Source organism: Sturnira hondurensis, unplaced genomic scaffold, assembly GCF_014824575.4.
Source record: "Sturnira hondurensis isolate 20B ecotype Veracruz unplaced genomic scaffold, ASM1482457v3 Scaffold0022017, whole genome shotgun sequence".
In the NCBI taxonomy this organism is placed as follows: Eukaryota; Metazoa; Chordata; class Mammalia; order Chiroptera; family Phyllostomidae; genus Sturnira; species Sturnira hondurensis.
The window spans coordinates 745514-764688 of NW_028094648.1; the positions used below are offsets into that span (position 1 = coordinate 745514).

Here is a 19175-nt window from a genome sequence, read left to right on the forward strand (position 1 = left end):
GTTTGTGCTGCTTCTATTAATTTATGTTTTTCCATTTCTATCACTTTCAGTGAAGGACTATAATACACATAATATTTGTTGTTATAGTTGTGGTATTTTTAAAATGTTACAGCAGAGAACTAAACAAAATGGAAACAAGCAAGCTACTAGATGTAGAGTTCAAAACAGCAGTTATAAAGATGCTCAAGGAACTGAGAACCTCAACAGTATTCCTGTCAGAAACAAAGGACACACTAATTAAAATAAAGAATAATTTACATAGAATCAACAACAGAGTTGTTGAAGCCGAGACTCAAATTAGCAATTTGGAATATAAGGAAGCAAAAACAAACAAACAAAAAATCGAACAAACTAGCAAGAAGAGAAAAGAATCCAAAAAATGAGGGTAGTGTAAGGAACCTCTGGGACAACTTCCAGCATACCAACATCCACATCATAGGGCTGAGGAAGCAGAAGGAAAAGGCAAAAATTGGAAACTTGTTTGAAAAAATAATGACAGAAAACTTCTCTAATTTGGAAACATCAGCGTCTGAGTAATTCATCAGTATGAAGAATGTTAACTGAAAAGGTTTCGTTCAGTTTAATTTTCATCTAGTCACCTTCAAACCTACAATCATCTAGTTTCCTCTTTCTGAAACAATCATCTCTTCTCCTTTTCCTGATTACCTTTGAAGTCTATTTCCCTCTTTTTATCTTGCAACATTCCTCTGCATTAAACATTCTCTTCCAAGTATTATTTCCTCAATACCCTAACAAGTCTGAGAAACAGCTCCAAATGTTTATTTTCATGTGATTGATAGTACTAATAGCTATGAATGTTACCATTTTTGGAAAGGCCTCAAGTCTTTCAAGCCAAAACACCCATACATATATATTGAAATGAGCCATTGTGCATGAAAAAACATATTGTGCTTTTACTATTTGGTAAACCTGGTTACAAAGAAATATAATTTACATATAGCCCTGCTAAACATGTAATAAACTAAATATCTAATTTTAAAAAACTATTTCATGACAAGTATTTGAGTATTATTGCCAGAAAACTCATTTTAAGGCAGAAAATAAATACCGGATAATTTAATAATCTCCATACCATGGCCTCATATTTGTATGTGGAGATAATAAGCAACATGTATATGAAGGTTAACACACAGGCACACACACACACGTGCATATTCTTTTTGGTAACAGTGACTGGTTCATACTTGCTTCCTAGGTCAGTCCTATTTATTAAAACCAGCACTCATTTTAGACACAGTTCAAAAGGCAACAGATTGGAGTAGTTATCGTGGATTTTGGAACTGGACTGATTAGGTTAAAATTGCAGCTTACCCAATCACTGTGTTACTTAAACTTTCTTTAGTTCCCCTTCAATGAAGTAAGGATGATAACAGTACCCACTTCACGGGAGTGAGGGAAGGATTCGATGAGTTAATTCATATAAAGGGCTTGGAAGGGGACAATTCATATTGTCTGGCTCATAGGAACTTCTCAATAAATATTGTTAATATATAGTTATAGCTGGGAATATTCAGTAATATAATCAGCTTTTTCCTATCAAAACTTGTTTTTTCTAAGAATTATTACATTATCCAAGAACACTTTATAAACAAAATTGATTAAAATAAAAAAGGGGTTTAGAGGATAGAGAGTTTCAGACTAAAATGATATTAATTTTTATCAAAAAATTCAATAATAAAATGTGTGCATGGCTATAATTGAATATTGATAAAACTTGAGCCAAATAAATTTGATATTTGGTTAAGTGTTTTCATGAGAGGAAATGAATGTCTTTTCTCACCATCATGGTCATGATCAGATGCAGTTTTTAACTACTCTTAAAACGTCATCATTTACTCAGCCTTGCTACAGTACACAAAGCCCCGAATCCCTCGAATAAGTCATGTGTTGGGTTAAAAGACTCAGCAAGTAAATTTCTAAGTGCTTTAATGACCCCATTGGCACAGTGTAAGTAATAACAAAATGTATTTTCTTAGTGCTATGGGAAGGATTAAAAAAAATAATGAAAGGTAAATTCTTTACTTGAGCAGATTGCAAATAAAAAAACATACAATAAATGTTGACAAGTATTATTAACAATCACAACTGAATATGCTCCTTATTAATTTAAGAACATTATATTTTGGCTATAAAAACTCCAGCTAGTGGAAAGCTGCCTCATTAATCTGAAGGCAAAGACAGGACACTTTCCCGAAGATAAGCTAAATGGCTGTATTGATCAATTCCATAGGCTTGGTTTCATGGTTCCATGAAATGTTCACTAATTGCACACACCTGGTAACCAGCCCAGGTCAAGAATGAGTATTATGCACTGTAAAAATAATGAAAAACAAACCATAACTAACTGATTTTCAACCAATAAGTAAAAGTGAAAAAAAATAACTGTATTTGTAAAAACATCAATACTCCTACCTTGTCTCATAAAAATTAAGATTCCAAAAGACTACTCATTCATGTGAGTTATATTGAATGATATTTACCAACTTAGAAATTAAAAGTGAGAACAAATTTTAAAGTACATTGTTGCTACTGCCTTGATCCCAACTGAGGTGCCAACAATTTTACCCACCATTGCTTTTACACCACCAGTGCCTGTAACTAATACAGTGAAAAAGGCAAAGAATGTGCCAATATTGTTATGAAAATAGTCTGGACCTCCAAATAGCAAATTCATGGAGAGGATGTAGGGATTCTGAGTTCCGATAAAAGAAGATTAAAGAATAGCTACACAAAGGATGAGTATCTCTGATAGCCCATGAGAGATCTCAACACGATTCTCTTTAATATTTACCCCAAACTATGCTTGAAATATTTGAATCAGTTACTAATTTTTTAAGTTTAGAATTACACATACAGCCCTGGCTGGTGTGGCTGAGTGGATTGAGTGCCAGCCTGTCAACTGAAGGGTTGCTGGTTTGACTTCCAGTCAGGACATGTGCTTGGGCTGCAGGCCAGGTCCCCAGTGGAGGGGTTGTGAGAGACAGCCACACATTGATGTTTCTCTCCCTCTCTTTCTCCCTCCATTCCCCTCTGCCTAAAAATACATAAATAAAATATTTAAAAACATATTACACATATATAACCTAATTTCATTCAAAATTAAATTAATAGCAACCCGTCTAGGATGCATTTTAGCAGGATAGTATCAAAATGCAGTCTCAGAATTGCAAAGAGCCAAAATATTAGAGTAGAAGAAATGAATAACCTCCAGATAGGGAAGTTATTGTCCTTCCTTCTCTCATCTCACCCCCCAACTCTTTTTAAAATAAACATGCACACAGCAGTAATCCTTAAGGCACTGGGTTATGGATGATAGTTTCTATGTCTATCTGTTCTTTTTCACTGCAAAGAACATGAATTTAATGGAAAAGTCTCTGATATGAGAAATTGTTTTTGATCTGTTAAAATTCATAAGAGAAACATAAGACTTAATGTAATGAATCTGTCAAAGGAGGAAAGGAGAATACTCACACTGAAAAACTCATGTATACATACACACAGTTATCGCAGACCATTCACTCAGCTATGTACATACAAAAATTGCCAGTGGCATTTCTGCTTCTACTGCTATGGAAAGGCTTCTTAGCTTCACTAGGAATGAATGCAACAGAAACCACGATCTTTTGTAAGCAGTAAAATCCCCTGCAGTGGTACTGATATAAATTGAAATATAACTTTTTCAGAAATGTGAGAAAAGATTTTTCCTCCCCCTCTTTTTTTTTGCATGTCCCTGATGTGACTATGACACAAGAAAATGTAATATTGTTAAAATACTCCAACTTTATACATTTAACACCTCTATTTGATGGGAAACTCTATAAAGATGGAACTTTTAATAATGCCTAATTCAAAATGTAAGCAACACACAGGGTGAGACAAAAGTAGGTTTACAGTGTGAGCCCATGAAACACAGTTTATTCTTGTATAAATATTTATTAATTATTGTATCATTTTCCATATAATCAACTGTGAGCATTCTTTTGCTCTATCTTGTATTTACCTCCATACCTCCAGAAATAGCTGGTAATATTTCCTTGATATTTTCCTCCCTGCCTGAGAAACCCATTAAGTTTAACTTGATTTCAAATATTCATTTTTTTAGCTTAAGAAGTAAATAATGCACTGAAGGTGGTCATACACACAGAAAACAGATTAGTCATTGCACGGGGTAAGATCGGAGATAGAGTTTCACAATAATGGGTGTGCAGAATCTCATGATGGTGATGGAATTCTCTAAAATTGATTTATGGTGATGACTGCATCATTAATCAATTTATTAAAAATATTATACATTGGAGATGGGTGAACTCTGTGGTATATAAAAAGGTTTCAATAAAGTTAAATAAAAAAATGAATGCATTGAATGAGGGAAGTCTGACACACACACAAAAAAGCATGTACTACATGAATCCATGTTTTAATTTAGAAAATGAGCAAAACTAATTTAGGGTGTTAAAAGTCAGAATGGGGCAATTTGTGGGGAGGTGGGCATATTGCTAGTACAGGGCACAAGGTGGGGTGTCTGCCATATTGTTACTGTTCTGTGTCTTCATCTGGGCCTTAGTTGAAAGAACTTGGTGAAAATCATTGAGATGTACATTTATGATATGCACGATTTTGCTGTTGTGCTCATATGCATATTTACATATGCATTCACAAATGCCTTTTTAATTGGAAAGATCTGTGCAATTCTATGTAAAGTAAGCCTGCTATATCACATATTTAAAATATGAGTCATCAAAAGATGCTCTAAGGTACCATAGTATATGGTATTTAAACTTCCCACACTTACACAATTTTTTTCCTGTTTTTAAGGATTTCAAAAGAGTTTTTATTGGCAAGGGGATAATAGCATAAGCTAATTATTGAGGCATTTTAAGATCACATGCAACATATCTCTGGGGAGTACTTGGGCCCAGAGGGGTGGGCACTGGTTTCAAGCAGTGGCATATTAGGAAGAGGCCTTGGAGAGATTAAACAGTGCCCAGCAGAACACCAAAAAGCTTGTGCAGCCATGATGGAAAAGGTTCGATGAAGGGTAACTGAAGGGAAGCTATTGTTTTGTATTCTTTTTGTCCATAATCCACTAATGTATCTAACACTACCTTCTTCGTCTCTTTTGGCTCCATTAACGCTATCATGCTTTAAAAACCAGCTCACCACTTCCTCTCCACAAACATTTTCAAACACATAGCTCAAAGAGTGTTTTTTCTTCTGGTTTTATTTTTTTAACCCTTCAATAAATGTAAATGAGATAAAAATAAAATAGTGGGCTAATGATACAGTTGTTTGTTATTTATCTGCTCCAGAAAACAATAGTTTTGGAGGCAGGAACAATGTCTGACTAATTTATTGACCAAACCCAGAGTAATTGTCATGGTACTCTGCATTATTATTGACTTTCAAGTGTTGGTGAAGTTAAAAAGGGAAATATTCCCATTCATGTCTGGATTAAATATGAAAACCTCAGTTTCATTCATAGTGCAAAATTTCTGCAGTTACCAGTTGCCAGCAACCATGTTCACCTTTAGATTGCAATGTTATATGAACTATTTTAAAACCTCTGAGGTGTGTGAACATAAAAAGAAATCAAAATCACTCAGTTAATAGAATTAAGAAAGTTTTTAAGTGACAAAATTGAAGAGTATATTTTTTCAGTCATTTATACTTCATTACATATCAAAAGTTATTTTTAGATAAGATGACCAGAAAGCCTGACCTCTAGAAGCCTACAATGTACTTTAGACAAGGCAAAATGTGACAATATAGGTTCATAAGTATTTAGATATAATAAAGATGGATATAGATGATAATGAGTGAGATTAGAAGTTCTGAGAAGAGGAAATACGTGTGTTCTGGCAGCTTAACACATCCTGTGGGATAATGTTAAACCACTAACGCCCAGGACACCTGTGGGGTGTGGGCAGGAAGGCAGAGGATGCACTTGGATTTGAGAGCAGGAGGTGCAATCAGAACAGCAGGGGAAAACTGGCTTCTGTGGAGCAGGTACCACATTGCCTACTTCTCCTGGGGGAAAATGTACAAATCAAGTGCCACACACTTTTTGATTCAAGTCCCCAATTTTTCACCTTTAACTAACATGTTAGTATACACACTGTTATGTATGCATTTGTTCAATTGTATGCAAAACATCTGCATATTATAAAAGTGTTTCATGTCTGTTCTTGCCTGTGACTTTTGTCTGATTTATGAGTATGAAACAAGTTACGAAGCCTTTTTAACAAGATTATGTAGGGATACACAGATGACTTTTATTACTAATCTTCCCATCTAGAGACATGATTAAGATATTTTGAACCTGATACAGGATCAGATTTCTAGACAGAGAAAGTGAAAGAAAACGATTCTATTGAGCACAGGCCTGCGAACCAGAGGATCGGGGTTTGATTCCCAGTCAGGGCACATGTCTGGGTTGCAGGCCGGTTCCCTGTAGGGGAACTCCCAGCAGAGGACCCACGAAAGGCAACCATACATTGATGTTTCTCTCCGTCTCCTTCCCCTCTAAAGATAAATAAATAAAATAAATAAAATCTTAAAAAAATAAATAAAATAAAATAAATTGTTTAAAAAAAAGAAAACGATTCTTAGCCTCTTTTAGAAAAGATATTTGCTGTTATGATTTAAGTTCAAATGCATTAAATTATTTATATCATAATTAGGAATTGTTAGTATTATTTAACACTTTGTCAATAGCATGACTGAAAGTTCATTATAAAGCAGCTTACAATGTGGACATGGTGGTTCTATCTCTTAGGGGATTAAAAATTGGAACCCAATTTCTTCTCTCCTCGAGTCAAAAGCATTTATTTTGGGCAAGTCCCAATGCAAGCAAGGAACTTGCCTCCACGGAGAATTAACCACAGTTATTTCAGCTAAGTGACAATTCTTACTTGAGAAACCACCAGGAGAGTGTCCACAAATGATTTACTCGGGGTGCTTTAAAGCAATTCTACTTGCAGATTTGTCACTTTACAGCTGCATCCCATGTAATTCAGGAGGTCTAGATGATTTTTTTGCAATAATTATAAGATTAAGGGCTTATTTGGGGAGCCATTAACAATATCAATGAAGAGGTTAAAACAATTTCAATGAAAATCATGTTGTGCTCAAAGACCTAGTGAAGTTAGTGCTTCCACTACATTTTAAATGAAAACCTAACCCCAGGAAAGCAGAATCTCCTCTTCCATCTGCACCCCAAATGGATTAAAAAATTCGGTGGTTTCTGACAGAAGCTGTACCCATCCCTTACTACTCGTGGAAAACTACTCCTGAATGATCATTACAGTATCTACATGAAATGAAACGATTAGACTTCTTTTAGGCATAACAGTAGAGAACGTAACCAGAGCTGGTATATGTCAAATATATAACAATGAAAGAGATACCCAAGGAGAACCAAATGAAACCAAACTAGTATCAAATAGTATCCGTAATTTTAAGATCCTACTTCTTATAAAAACTCACCTTAGCATGAGCCAATATTTTAAAAATAGACAAACAAAAGCCTTCAGATTTGCCCAGAGAGACTACCATCCTTTATGTATATCTCACATGTTTTGATTATTAAAACCCTGCCACGTTATAATTTCTTTTATTAATTGATCTAATGGAAATTTATAAAAATAAGATATTGCCTGTACCAGTTTATTAATCACATACAAACACATGTAGAATTTTAAGTATATCAAGAAGACAAAAGGTTAAAAATAAGACAGGTCTTTCTTAAACACAAGAAAGGAAATCCTTGAAACCTGTTGTTTTTACTTTTATTCTTTAATTTGTGTATCTTTTCATATGGTATGATCCTCCCCACATTTTAAGAAATCTTTAAACAATAGAAGAAATGTCTTATTAATGTCTTATCAAATAAAATGGTTGATAATTTAAAAATCACTGTGACCAAGTCTCAGATAGCAAGAAGGCTTATATAAAATGAATGACTTCCTCTCTGATTTCTCAGGAGTCACAGGGATAGTAAATACAAATGCAATATTTAGTAAATTTATAAAAAATTAATATAGTTTAAACATTCTATATTATGGATCACTATTGACCAGTCTCTTTAAAGTTTAAGATTTTCTTTTCCTCATCCATTAATATTATACGGCACCTTAATTTATACTGCTTTAATATGGTAACATTTTAGAAACCTTAAATATATTAAATGAATTAACTTATATGTTAATTATTAAAAGAATATCTTTTTCATTGTTTCCAAGGCCAAACAATCTGTGATCAAATCTGTTACTGTATTTTGATTAATGGTTATAAAAAGTGCCTGTTAATTTAATTTTCATTGTCTTCTTCCTACGCTGACAGAAAATAATTGTTAGCATTAAGATCATTTTTCTGTAACTTCTGGAGACAAATTATGAAATTCTGCTTTAGTAACCATAAAGAATAAATTTAGTTTCTTAACTAATGAACCCAGTTCTAGAAAATATATAACAGATTATGAAACTGAATAAATAACCTAATGAATTTTAATAATTTCCCAAAGGCATTTGCAATTTTAATACTGTCATTTCAGTGATATGGGGGATAATTTGATATTGAAATACTAGTTCAATTATCCTAAAATAATACAATATTTACTATGTTCTTATGTATGCTGAATATGTCACACAGACACATACTGGCAGTTTGTGTTAAATACACAAAGAAAAGAATATTAGAATTTATTCATGTGTGTGGCATAAAAAAGTGGTTTAGTTCCATTTTTCTGCATGTATCTTTCCAATTTTCCCAACACTATGTATTGAATAAACTACCTTTAGGCCACTGTATGTACTAGCTTCCTCTGTCAAATATTAACTATAATAGTATAGTTTTATTTCTGGGATCTCTATCCTGTTTCATTGATCTATGTGTCTGTTTTTATGCCACTGCAATGCCGTTTTGAGTAGTATAGCCTTATAGTATAGTTTGATATCAGATAGTATTATTCCTTCAACTTTGTTCTTCTTTCTCAAGATTGCTGTTGCTATCCAGGACCTTTTGTGGTTCCACAAAAATTTCTGAAAATTTGTTCTAGTTCTGTAAAATACAACATTGATATCTTGATAGGAATTACACTGAATCTATAGATTGCTTTGGGTAGTATGGTCATTTTAATGATGTTAATTCATCCTATCCATGAACCCACTGTGTGCTGCCATTTGTTTAAATCTTCTTCAATTTCTTTCTTCAGTGTCTTATAATTTTCCAAGCACAGGTCTTTAAGAATCAACTTAAAATAGATTAAAGATTTAAGTATTAGACCCAAAACCATAAAAACCCTAGAAAAAAAACATAGGCAGTAATATCTCAGAATTTAATTGCAGCAATATTTTTCTGCTATGTCTCCTCAGGTAAGATAAACCAAAGAAAAAATGAGTAAATGGTACTACAAATAACTGAAACATTTTTTCCAAGCAAAGGAGACCATTAACAAAAGAAAAAGACAACCCATGGAATTCTAGAACACAATCACCAATGACATCTCTGACAAGGGGTTAATATCCAAAATTTATGAAGAACTTACAAAACTAAACACCAAAATACCAAATAAGCCAATTAAAATGGGTAGAGGACCTGGGTAGACACTTCTCCAAAGAGGACATACAAATGGCCAACAGACATATGCTCAACCTCACTAATCATCAAATAAATTCAGTTGCTCAAAAGATGCTCAACCTCACTAATCATCAAATAAATTCAAATTAAAACCACAATGAATTACTACCTCACACAGGTCAGAATAGAAATCATCAATAAATTAATAAACAAGTGTTGGTAAAGATACGGAGGAAGGGGAACCCTTCTGCATTGTTTTTGGGAATGTAGATTGGTGCAGCCACAGTGGGAAGTAGTATGGAGTTACCTCAAAAAAATCAAAAATGAAACTGCCTTATAACCCAAGGATTCCACTTTGGGAATTGATCCAAAAAACCCAAAAGACTAATTCAAAGGAATGTAACTACTCTTATGTTGCCTGAAGCATTATTTACAATCACTAAGATTTGGAAGCCATCCAAGTGTCCATCAATAGATGAGTGGATAAAACAATTTGGTACATTTACACAATGGAATACTATGCAGCTGGTAAAAGAGATGAAACTTTTACCATTTGCAACAGCATGGATATACCAGGAGAACATTATGCTAAATGAAATAAGCCAGTCCGAGGAAGAAAAACACCATATGATTTCACTCATCTGTCAAATCTAGTAAACAAACTGAACTAACAAGCAAAAAAGAGACAGACTCATGGATAGAGAGAAGGCTGACAGCCCTGGGGTAGGGTTAGAATGTGGAGGGATGGAACCAAAAGGAAAAAGAACTCCTGGACATGGACAACACCGTGGTGACTGCAGGGAGTGTGGGGTGCTGGGTGGAGGTGGAAGAGTGTATAAGGAGGATACACGATAATAGAAAAACACAATGCAAATAAAATTTGAAAAGAATATTAGAAGTATCATACCTTTGAGACATAATCTTATAGGCATCTGGCAGATAGCATCGTATATTCTCCATCTGAGCAGGGTCAGAGTCACAGATTTTGTCATCAGTCCTCCCATAGTTGGCACTTTCAATCATGATGACATCCGTTCCTGGACAGCGCAGCTCTATGGGGTAACTCTCACAGGAGAGCTCTCTGCGGACCACAGCCATCGGTATTGGGGCGCGGCTGAAAGCTATGGGAAGGGGGAAGAAGGAAAGTAAGTCCTCTTTATTACAAAGAAAAGTGCCTATGTTTTCTCACCCAGTGTTTGGGGTAAGCCAATATTAAAGAAGAAAGCTGTTGCAATTCATAATTTTAATTGAAGTGAGAGAGAGAATATCTTTCACTTCAGTAACTTCACAGCTATTATTTATTCTAACAACAGTTATCTCTTTAAAAATCCTTGTTAACAGTTTTTTTTTTCTTTATACATGGAAAAAGGCACTGTGAATTTTCTGAAATGATGGCAGGTATGTGAAGTAAAGATTATGTAGACATTTCCAATTTGCTGCATAAGATTCTCAGGTAAGCCTCAGAAGTATTAAGTGTGCATTTTGTTTTTTGTTTTTGTTTCTTTTGGAAACCATTACCCAAGAAATTACACTGTTCTTGTGTTTGTAAGTATACTTGGTGTTAAATAAACTGTCCTGTTTCAATTTTAAGACACAATTATACATAAGTATATAGTTTTAAGTAATAATTAATGTAATTTGTATACTTGGTGAGTTAATTATAAAAATAATGAATGTTCTTTATTTAAGAAAAGGAGATGTGTATAGAAAAATATTTTCCTTTAGCTCATTCCTCAAGTCTTTTTAAAAATGTCAAGAGGTAACGAGTGAACAATATGATAACCTTCCTATTAGAAATTTCCAAAGGAAAAATGGACATTAGATGTTCCCTCCCACCACTCTTTTAATTTTACTCAAGTAAATTTTGCTAAGATTATATCACACTACACATATTGTCTCATACCTTAATTTATTTTATTCATGAATTTAACAATACATGATGAAAATATTTTCATTTCTATATTGTATCCCTCATGGTGAATGGCTACATTATTTTTAAATATCAAATATTGCTTAATTGGTCTTATGTCGATAAACATATAGAAATATCCCAGTGTTTTTTGTCATATCACTGCAAAAAAATTACCATATTGTGTATCATGACTATAATATCTTGGAAAAATAAAATTTTCAAAATATGTTTAATGATATAGTTCTAAAAATATACTTTAAGTTTGGTAAATCCCAATAAATAAATGTCAAAACAGTTAATAAAAATGTATACTTTCACCAGTATTACTTTTCTCTTCAAAACTACATATTACCAATTCTTTTAAAATTTTTCAAAGTGCTAGACAAAATATGATATAGTATCCCTATTTTAACTTTCATTATTTTATTTGTTCAATAAAAATATTTTCATGTTTATTCACCCATCATATTTCTAAATTGGTTGCTTAAAGTCATCTATAGTTCCATTTTAAAATATCTTGTTGTAGAAAAAATGTAAATGTGCTCTTTATATTTGTGGCAAATGTTTTTCCAGTTTGAAGTTGATTTTAGATGTTTGCTGAACTTATATATTTCATTTTTATACACCCAACTATCTGTCTTTAAATTCTAAAACTATGTGAAGTTTTAGAATTTCCTACTCCAAAACTGTGAACATAATCAGTACAGTACTGGAAGACAGTCAGATATTTAATTATAAAAGCTCAGCGAGACTTCTTTTAAAGTGCACATAAGTTAAATTCTAAGTTGTTTGCCAACAGCCTAATAAAGTTGATTTCCACACAAGAGAATTAATTTTAAACATATGTGACATTTAGAGATTATGTGACAGCTATAAATTTGTACTGATTGTTTAACTCACATACATTATAAAATGTATTTAAATACATATACCATATGATATCACCATTAACAGGAATCTAAACAACAAAACAAACAAGCAAGCAAAATATGACTAATGACACTCAAATACGGAACAGGATGACAGAGTCCAGAGGGGAGAGGGGAGAGAATCATAGGGGAAAAGGGGAAGGACTCACATGAACAAGTATAAAGGACACATGGACAATAACTAAGGTGGGGGGCGGAAATGGGAGGGAGGTGGGGAGCACTGGGGGGGCAGGGCTGGGAATATAAGACAGAAAACTGTACTTGAACAAGAATTAAAAAAATAAAGTAAAAAAAAAAGAAGAAGTGCAAATAAGTAGTTACAGAATAGCCATGGTGGTATAAAGTACAGTATAGGAAATGGAGCAGTCAAAGAACTTATATACATGACCAGTGGAAACAAACAATGGTGTAGGGATGGGCTAAGGGAGTTGGCAGTGCTGGGTGGGGGATAGCAAAAAGAGAAAATCAGGACAGCTGTAATAGCATAATAAATAAAAAATAATTTAAAACAATAAAAAATTAAAATTAAATAAATAAATACATACATGTGATTTTTCTTGTTGCTTTTTTATTAAACATGAAATGTGAAAGGAAATGAAGGGAGAAGAGAAATAAGGAAGTAAAAAATAGAAATTTTATTACTATAAATATTTTTACGTGAAACTTACAGACAATATTGATTTGGTTTGTGAAACCAGGCCTGTTATTTTAAAATTGGGGATGACATTACTTTTGACCATATTTATTCTGGAAAAACTATAACTGTTCCATAGACCCATGCATAACTTCTGAGCAGCTCACTTAAAGTTCTCAAGCTGTGTAGTCATTTCCATTCTGTATGCCATTCAATGTGTTGTTTGTTCTCTCTCTCTCTCAGCACATTAACAGTGTTGATTAAAGAGAGTTAGCAAAATTAGAAGTGGCTGTAACATTATATAAAACATAGAAAAGGGCACTATGTATCTATTAAAGAAATATTTTGACTAAACGGACTAACCCTCCAGCCACTGCATGAGGGGAAGGTACTCAAACAGTTACAGGACCAGTGAATCAGGCATTCATATATATGAAGCCATCACTGCCCTGTTTAAATCTGGTTTATCCATGGGACTCTTCTGCATCCTGAAGGATTCATGCAGAAAATAAGGCCTGCAGCTTAATCTGAATTTAGAAGAGAATGAAATCTCCGGCCTGCCTTATATGTTTGTTTGTTACGATGCAAAAACATTAGCAAAACAGGCTACGTTGGTATTCAGTTTCCGATTTTTACCTTTACACTCCATTTACCCCAAATTGCGTATATTTAAATAAAATCAAATTTACTAGAGAAAAAATTAAAGGCGTCAATAAGAAAATGCATATTATAAGGCTATTTTGAACAGTAAAGACAAAACGGTTGCTTTATATGAGTAATGGCAGAGAACATATTTCATCTCTGTTTATAAAAAAAAGTACATCATTTGATGATTAAATATTGGGATAAAAGAAAGGGGAGCAAGGACGACTACTAGGTTTCTTGCCTAACCAACAAATGCTTGGATGGTAGTTCCATAAACAAAATCTGGATGCAAGTTAAATACAGGTCAACGAGTCAGAAGAGAGGTTTTATGAATCTGAGAATTATAAGTTAGTACTTAAAACCAAAGTAGAAGAGAAGATACCTAGAAAAGAGTATGGATTTTATTAAGGAGTCCCATTAGGCAGTTTTAGAATATGTTCACAGTTCCGGGGTAGAACTTGGAGGACCATTTGTATTCCCTTTCCCCTTGAATGTGGCCTTTACGTAGTGAGTCTCTTCTAATGCACACAGCACTGTAGAAGTGAGTGTGATTTCCCAGACTAGTTCATTAACAAGGCACTGTAGCTTCAGCACCTCTCTTGGACCACACACTCTGCACAAAGCAAGTCACCATATCTTCAACATACTCAAACCCCAGGGCCAGATCCAGACACAAACCCTTGAGTTCTCTCCTGAAAGCCCCCGTGAACTTGCAAGGCAGGTGAGTGAGGCACCTTGACAGCTGATCCTCCAACCACCAGAAAGCCTTCCTTTGGACAACTGAGCGAGAGCACCTAGTGAAATTACACCCAGATTCTAATCTAATTTAATAGATCATATTCTAATTTATTAGATTAGAACAGATTAGGTTTTAATCTAATAGATTAGAATAGATTAGATTCTAATCCAATTTTTATGCCACGGACGATAAGAAATATTTACTGTCTTAAGCTACTAAGTTTGGGGCAGTACATTACTAATTACAGAGAGCCTTCAGTCAAGCCTGAAGGAATGTTTAAAGAGTGGACTTTGAATATGTTAGACAGATATTGGAAAAGACCAACTAAATCAAAGAAAAATAGGAATTACCCACACAAATATTCTAATATGACCATCAATACAAATAGGATATACACTTTTTAAAATTTAAATATATCAAATGTTTTATGTATTACTGATATATGTGTATATATAAAACATATTAAATCAGTTTTCAGCACTGAAAACTGGTTACTAATAGGTGTTAAAAACATCATTTTTCCAGTGAACATAGGAAGCAGGGAAAGGCTCTTTCGAAAACTTTAGAATGAAAAAGAAACAGATCTGGGTCCTCCTGAGAGAGAAGCACTTAAACTACTTGTAAGTCAAGGCTAATGACTTGAAAGGAGTTTCTTAATTTGAAGAGGGACACTTACAGATCTAAAAGTGGGCTACTTTGTCATAATTATCAATGCCTTTTACTAATACTTCATTACTTAACTGCTGCCAAAAAGTAAATATCCCTAATTTTAAGCTTGAACAGAGCCTATAACATAATTTTCAGAATGATGTGCATTTCTCTGTGCCATTTTACATGCCAAATCATTTATCCAAGTTTTTAAAAATGTGCTCCAATAATCTAGTCCAAAAATTTGGACAGTAAAAATAACACTGGAAACCCAATAGAATATCCCCCTATCATCTACTTTCTTTAAAAGTACATCTGCTAACAATAAGGTTCTAATAAACTGAATTTCAACAAGTTTCATTCAACAAAGAATACATTTATGTACATGCTATTTTAGTATTTAATCATGTTTAACACAGCGACAATCAAAACAGACAATGACAATTATGTTCTAAGGCAAAAAAACGAAATTTAGAATTTCTGAAAATACGGGGCGGGGGGAGTTATACTGAATTGAATATCACAAGAATAATTGTTGCTCAGCTATCCTTTGACTTACAGACCTTCAGCAAGAAAGTAGCATTAATTATTCTTTTTGAAGATACACATATACAAAGTGGTGGCCTTCAAGTAAATCTGTCCACACAATTTTGCTTTAAAAAGGTAGCAAGTATTTGAATACATGAATTCATATCTACTCATTTAACTTCTCAATATTTAATAAAATTATATTGCACAGTGCCTCCTAAGTATATTCACGAGGGATACAATTTCTAAGATGGTTTCAAATTTCACATATCACAATTATTCCAATGTTTTTCTAAACATCAGAAACTCCCAACTGGCTGTTAAAAATGTTCTCAGAGTAAAAATTATAATTTCAAGAATCCAGTAAAAAAATTACTCGATTCAAAAGAAGTAAAAAGATATACTAGTTTAATACATATTAATCACCTACAGAGCGTCTGCTGGGAGACAGTAAATATAAGACACGGGCATTGTTTAAATGATCTCTCCACACTGGGGGTTATCTCAGGCCTAGGAGGAGTCCTATACAGAATGGGATTCTGAAATTGTCAAAGGGTTCTTCTGAAAAGTTATTACATAAAATGAAGAAAGTGATACAAATTAATGTATTACAGTTAATATTGCTTGTCAACTTGACTGGGCTAAGAGTTGTTCCATTAGCTAGAAACACAATCTGGAGAACACTGACTAATGGTGTGTGGTAAAGTCCCAAAAGTCAAGAGTTGATATCAGTAACAAATGAAACCAAAAGGTTACAGGGTAATGACAAGATAAGCTGGGCAAAGGCTTGGAGCAGGGCAGTGAAGATGGGCATCTGACCCTCCTCAGCATCTCTATGGGACTCTAGAAGCTTGTAGTTGGATAGGAAATGCACACATCTATGCAAGGTTTTTACATGTCATAAAGCACAAAGAATTATGTGGAACAGATTAAAGAGTACTGAACATTTGTTGATTAACATGTGTGTGGGTGCTCAAGAAAGATTTCTTGAAGGAAATAATCATGAAAAACTGAAATATTATGTGAATATAGAAGAAGAGACAAGATAATTTAGGCAGAAATTCTGAACAAAGAAAGATGTACTCAGAGTCCTGAGTGAGGGTCTCAGAGAGATATCTGCACTCGCATGTTCGTTACAGCCCTGTTCTCAACAATCGAGACATGGAAACAAGCTGAGTGTCTATTAGTGGGTAAATGGATAGGGAGGCTGTAGCACATGCAGGGTGGGGCACAACTCGGTTTATAGTCATGAGTGCACAAAACAGTTTATTCTTGCACTATTATTTATTAATTATCGTGTTGTTCTTTTTACAAACAACTGTACACCTACTTTCACCCCAACTATACATACAATGGAATATCATCAAGTCATGTAAAAAAGAAAATCTGTCATTTATGACAACATGGACAGACCTTGAAGGCATTATAAGTGAAATAAGTCAGAGAAAAACATATACTATATGATCGCATTTACATGCGGAATCCGAAAAAGCCAAAGTCCCAGAAACAGAGAGCAGAACGTGGCTGTCTGCAGGAGGAGGCTGTAGAGCTTGGGCAGGTGTTGGTGGTCAAAGGGTACAAATGTCCACTGAGAAGATGAATAATTCTGGGGTCCTCATGCACAGCATGGTGACTAGAGTCAATAACACTCTATTAATAATACATAGTTGAAAGTTCTTAAGAGAGATCTGAAATGTTCTCACCACACACACACACGTACAAAAAGGGCAATTTTGACATGATGAAGTACTAACTAAGCCTTCTGTGGCAATCATTTCACAATATATGTGTTTTACATCAACCCATGGTACACCTTAAATTTACACAAAATTTCTGTTATATCTCAGTAGAGGGGGAAAAAGAGAGATATATTCAGTAAAGAAATAAGAATAGATGGGAGACAGAACTAAAGAGTAGTCAGACTGAAAGAGCCTTAAAATCAGATTCAGGGTGTAGGTGCAATTATATAGGAGAGTGGAAGAATACATTATAATATAATAATATATATAAAACTGTCTTTAAAAGCATTAGACAATAGATCAAACAGATTAGAACGAAAGATAAAACAGTCTAGGAATTATCGCAAAAGACACTGTGCTCAGCTCTTTAGGGTGATGTGACCACGATAATTGCTAACAATAATCAAGTGCTTTCCACATGTTGGTGGTAGAAAAGTATTTTGTGTCCAACTGTAAACAGTAACAACTCGGCAATGTTTTCATCCCCACTTCATACACCAGGAAACTGCAGCTCAGCCAAAATGGTAAGGCTGGGAGGCTTGGACGGGAAAATCGTATAGGTGAGCTAAGAGGCAGAGATCTCTGTGCGTCACAGAGACAGAAAACACAAGAAGGGGACTTATTTCAGGAAAGACATAAGGAGTTGTGGGAAAAATTGCACTAATCATATGATATAAATTCCAGTGAAATAAAGTCTAGTTCCTGAATATAAAATGTTAAATTAAACATTCCATTTATTGTGTTTGACAAGGGCCTTTTAAATAAATAGTACAAAACATAACACTATTACTATTTCCAGAATTTCAAGTATTAATTTGTTTAACAAACTGATATTATAACTGAAAAATTAATATGAAGATTGTTTTTTGTGTGAAAATATACTGTGTAAAGGTGAAAAATTGCTGATTTTAAAATGTAGCATTAAGTCTCAAATGTAGTCAGTATCCTTTTCTTGCAGTATGTAAATACAATTTGTGAATAATATATTTAAAGTTTGTGTCATTCTTACTATAAAACCAAGAAAATCTATAGTCACGCAGATTTTAACAGAAGAAATATACAGAAAATTTAATGAAGGATAAACATGTTTTGAATAAACCAGCACCTGTTTACATTCTTTCCCTCCTTTATCCTTTCTCTCTCTCTTCCTCTCTCACTTAATTGGAAAGCATAAAGAGCTTTCGGTGGCCTGTAATTCAACAGCATACATCTACAGAAGAGAGAAACCTTGTAATAATAACCTCTTTGTTAATAACTTAAACATTGAAAAACATATACAATGATGTTTAGGAATCCTTTATCCATAAGCTTTAAAACAGCCTTATATATCCAGTTAGTGTTGAACTGTGTCTACACAATCCAACTGTCAGCAGAATAAGCCTAACCGTAAAAGAGGCTGAGCAAATCTGTCCCTCCACATTGGTATTTATTCTAACCTACGTGTTCTCTCATCTGTTTATAGCATCTAAAAGTTAACATTCATTCCAGTAGAACATATCTGCTAGGAATGAGTTTGTAAATTGAATATGTTGCTTAAAAATGAAATGCTTATTCTTTATTCTACTCCTAATGAAAACTTTTATTGGCAATATTTTCAAACAAACATATTTTTATTAAGAAGTTAACTAACACTAAACACTGAATGTAAACCTTGGTTTAAAAACAGTGAATATCTACCGAGTAATATTAGTGTATTAGCCAACTAAATCTCTCAGCCTAAGAAAGTCCAGATATAGCCATAACATCAAAATTTGGAATAAAAAGAGTACGCAACTAGTTTTTATTTTGATAAGCACTAAATAAA

At 33.7% G+C, this 19175-nt stretch overlaps 1 protein-coding gene across 10 annotated transcripts in view; it reads right to left on the reverse strand.

The window, feature by feature from the left end:
• The window catches only part of ADGRL3 (adhesion G protein-coupled receptor L3), a 761742-nt gene that overhangs the window by 391788 nt on the left and 350779 nt on the right, over positions 1 to 19175 (reverse strand). For all 10 annotated transcript variants that reach the window (XM_037034108.1, XM_037034105.1, XM_037034109.1 and 7 more), the window contains one exon: positions 10505 to 10718. In XM_037034108.1, coding sequence (XP_036890003.1) covers positions 10505 to 10718 — 214 coding nt within the window. The remainder of the gene's footprint in view (positions 1 to 10504; positions 10719 to 19175) is intronic.